The 2595-nt window shown below is 69.2% G+C and overlaps 1 protein-coding gene across 1 annotated transcript; it reads left to right on the top strand.

Moving 5' to 3' along the window:
• Positions 1-338: 338 nt before the first annotated feature.
• Positions 339-1967, top strand: MNEG_16127 (Putative ATP-dependent RNA helicase; the record flags this gene model as incomplete). The annotated part of the gene is made up of 5 exons (XM_014035402.1): positions 339-371; positions 603-940; positions 1289-1358; positions 1596-1787; positions 1938-1967. 5 exons carry the CDS (start codon positions 339-341, stop codon positions 1965-1967), a joined length of 663 nt encoding a protein of 220 aa, XP_013890856.1.
• Between the last annotated feature and the right edge of the window lie 628 nt (positions 1968-2595).

Genomic DNA, 2595 nt, shown 5'->3' with positions numbered 1-2595 from the left:
GCGCGGCGGGCGCAGCGGAGGGAGCGGAGCAGCAGGCCGGCGGCGGCGTTCGCAGCAAGAAGCGGCGCGCGGCCGAGGCGGCGTTTGCAGCTTCCGCAGCCACGATCGGTGACGCGGCTGCGGAAGGGGCCGCTGCGGTCGCAGGCGGCGGCGGCGGCGGCGAGGAGGATGAGGAGGAGGGCGCTCTGGGCGCCGGCGACGCGTTTGGGGCGGACGCCGCCGAGGCGGAGCCGGGCTTTGGCGGCGGCGGCGGCGGCGGCGGCGCTGGCGGCGGTCTTGGGGGAGGCGTGGATGAGGAGGACCTGGATCAGTTTGAGGGGGTGGATGACTTTGATCAGATGGAGGAGGACGAGGACGAGGAGGAGGTGCAGGTGCGTGGGTGCCGGCGCACGTAGGGGTCGTTCGAACTGCGACCTTGGTGATCTGGGTGATCTGGGTGATCAGGGTGATCAGGGTGATCAGGGTGATTAGGGTGTTCAGGGATAATGCACCCCCTGCTCAGGTCGCAGCGGTTACGGCCGCATGCCGGTGCCGATTGTCGCAAAGGACACCAACGCCGTGAGTTTCTGAACCAAACGCGTCGCCAACCCATTTCACCGCAGGTGCTGGGCGGTGACGAGTTCACCCCAGAGGAGATCGCCGCCGCCGAGGCGCGCTTCGAGGAGGTCTACGGCTGGAAGCTGCCGGGCAGCTGCAGCGGCGGCGGCGGCGACAGCAGCGCGGGCGACACTGCTGGCAACAGTGACGCACGCACGGGCGCCGGGCAGCAGGCGGCGGGGTCCGGCGCGGCGGCGCTGCCGCCGCTGCATGTGGTGCCGCTGTACGCGATGCTGCCGCAGGCGCAGCAGGCCGCGGCGTTCAGGGCGCCGCCCAAGGGGCACAGGCTGGTTGTCGTGGCCACCAACGTGGCGGAGACATCGATCACGATCCCTGGCATCAGGTGGGCGGCGGTCGTCAGGGACTGATTTACTAGGGGCTGCCGCTCGACTGCTCAGCTGTCGGCCGCACTTTGGCGGCGCGTCGGCGCCTGGTCCGAAATGGGGAGGGCAGCAGACGAGGCCGGTGAGGGCCAGCTGAATGGTCCGCCCCGTGAATCCGGCCTGCCCACGATGGCGACGGCACGCAGCGGCCGCCGCAGCCACCCTCCCGCGAACCCATCACGCGCCGCGACGCGTTGAAACGCCACCGCAACCTGCACTTGCCCAAACAATGTCCTCCACTCCGCCAAACCCTGTACCGCATGCGACTCAACCCTGTTCTGCGCACGACTGAACCCTGCACTCAAAAGGTATGTGGTGGATGCGGGGCGGTCCAAGCAGAAGCTGCTGGAGGCGGGCGGCGGCCTCACGCGTTACGAGGTGAAGGCGCGAGCTAGCTACAAGCCAGCACCTGTTGCGGGGAGGGGTGGCGCGGCTGCTACAGCCCCGACCTCCGATTTCGATGGAGCCCGGCTGCTGGGCAGGATTTTTGCCGTGGACTCTGAGTGGCGGAACTAGCAGCATGCCCCTGTTGCCTCGAGGCTTGCGCTTTCGGTTGCTCCAAGTGATTGACGCTGACTCATCACCGCACCATCGATACGCGCCCGAATCAATCAGGTGCGCTGGGTCAGCAAGGCGTCCGCCGCGCAGCGCGCCGGCCGCGCGGGCCGCACTGGCCCCGGCCACACGTACCGGCTGTACAGCAGCGCCCACTTCAACGACACCTTCCCGGAGCACACGCCCCCCGAGATCCTCAACACGCAGCTGGAGGGGGTGGTGCTGGTCATGAAGGCCATGGGCGTGGACAAGGTGGGGGCGCAGGGGGCGTTGAGGGTTCAAACCCCACCCAACAACAGCTGGGGAGAGCAGAAGGGTGCTGTGGAGTGCTTGTCATAAGATGAGATGGGGTCCACATGCATGCATGTTCGTCTTTGATTGCGCGTACACACACATTCCAAGCGCCCCTTTGCAGAGGACTGGTGCAGCTGAAAACGGTCACAATCGCCAGAAGGCACGCATCCCGCCCCAATGCCTCCCTTGCTCACCCCACCTCGCCGACCCAGGTGTCAGCCTTCCCCTTCCCAACGCCGCCCGACCCCGACCTGCTGCGCGCAGCCACGCGCTGCCTCTGCGCGCTCTCCGCGCTCGAGCCCGCGCCCGCCGCGGCGCGCCAGACGCAGCAGCAGCAGGCGCAGCAAGAGGCGGGCGGGCGCCTGACGGCGATGGGGGAGGTGATGGCCGGGTTCCCCATCAGCCCCCGGCACTCGCGCATGGTGCTGGAGGTCGTGCAGTGGCAGCGGCGGCGCGACGAGGAGGCCGGGGAGGAACAACAGCAGCAGCAGCAGCAGACGGAAGAGGAGGCTGCGGCGGCGGCGGCGGCGGCGGCGCGGCGCAGGGACGGCAAGAAGCTGCGGCGGCGGCAGCGGGCAGCGGTGCAGGCGCTGCCCTACGCGCTGGCGCTCGCGGCGGCGCTGAGCCTCGAATCGCCGTTCATGTTGGTGGATGATGTTGGGGGCGGTGAGGGGGGAGGGGCAGGCGGGGACGTGGCCGCCCAAAATCAGCAGCAGCAGGAGCAGCAGCAGCGGGAGCAGCAGGAGCAGCAGCAGCAGGACGCAGC

Source organism: Monoraphidium neglectum, assembly GCF_000611645.1.
Source record: "Monoraphidium neglectum strain SAG 48.87 unplaced genomic scaffold scaffold06017, whole genome shotgun sequence".
In the NCBI taxonomy this organism is placed as follows: domain Eukaryota; kingdom Viridiplantae; phylum Chlorophyta; class Chlorophyceae; order Sphaeropleales; family Selenastraceae; genus Monoraphidium; species Monoraphidium neglectum.
This window is presented reverse-complemented; position numbering and strand designations above follow the sequence as displayed.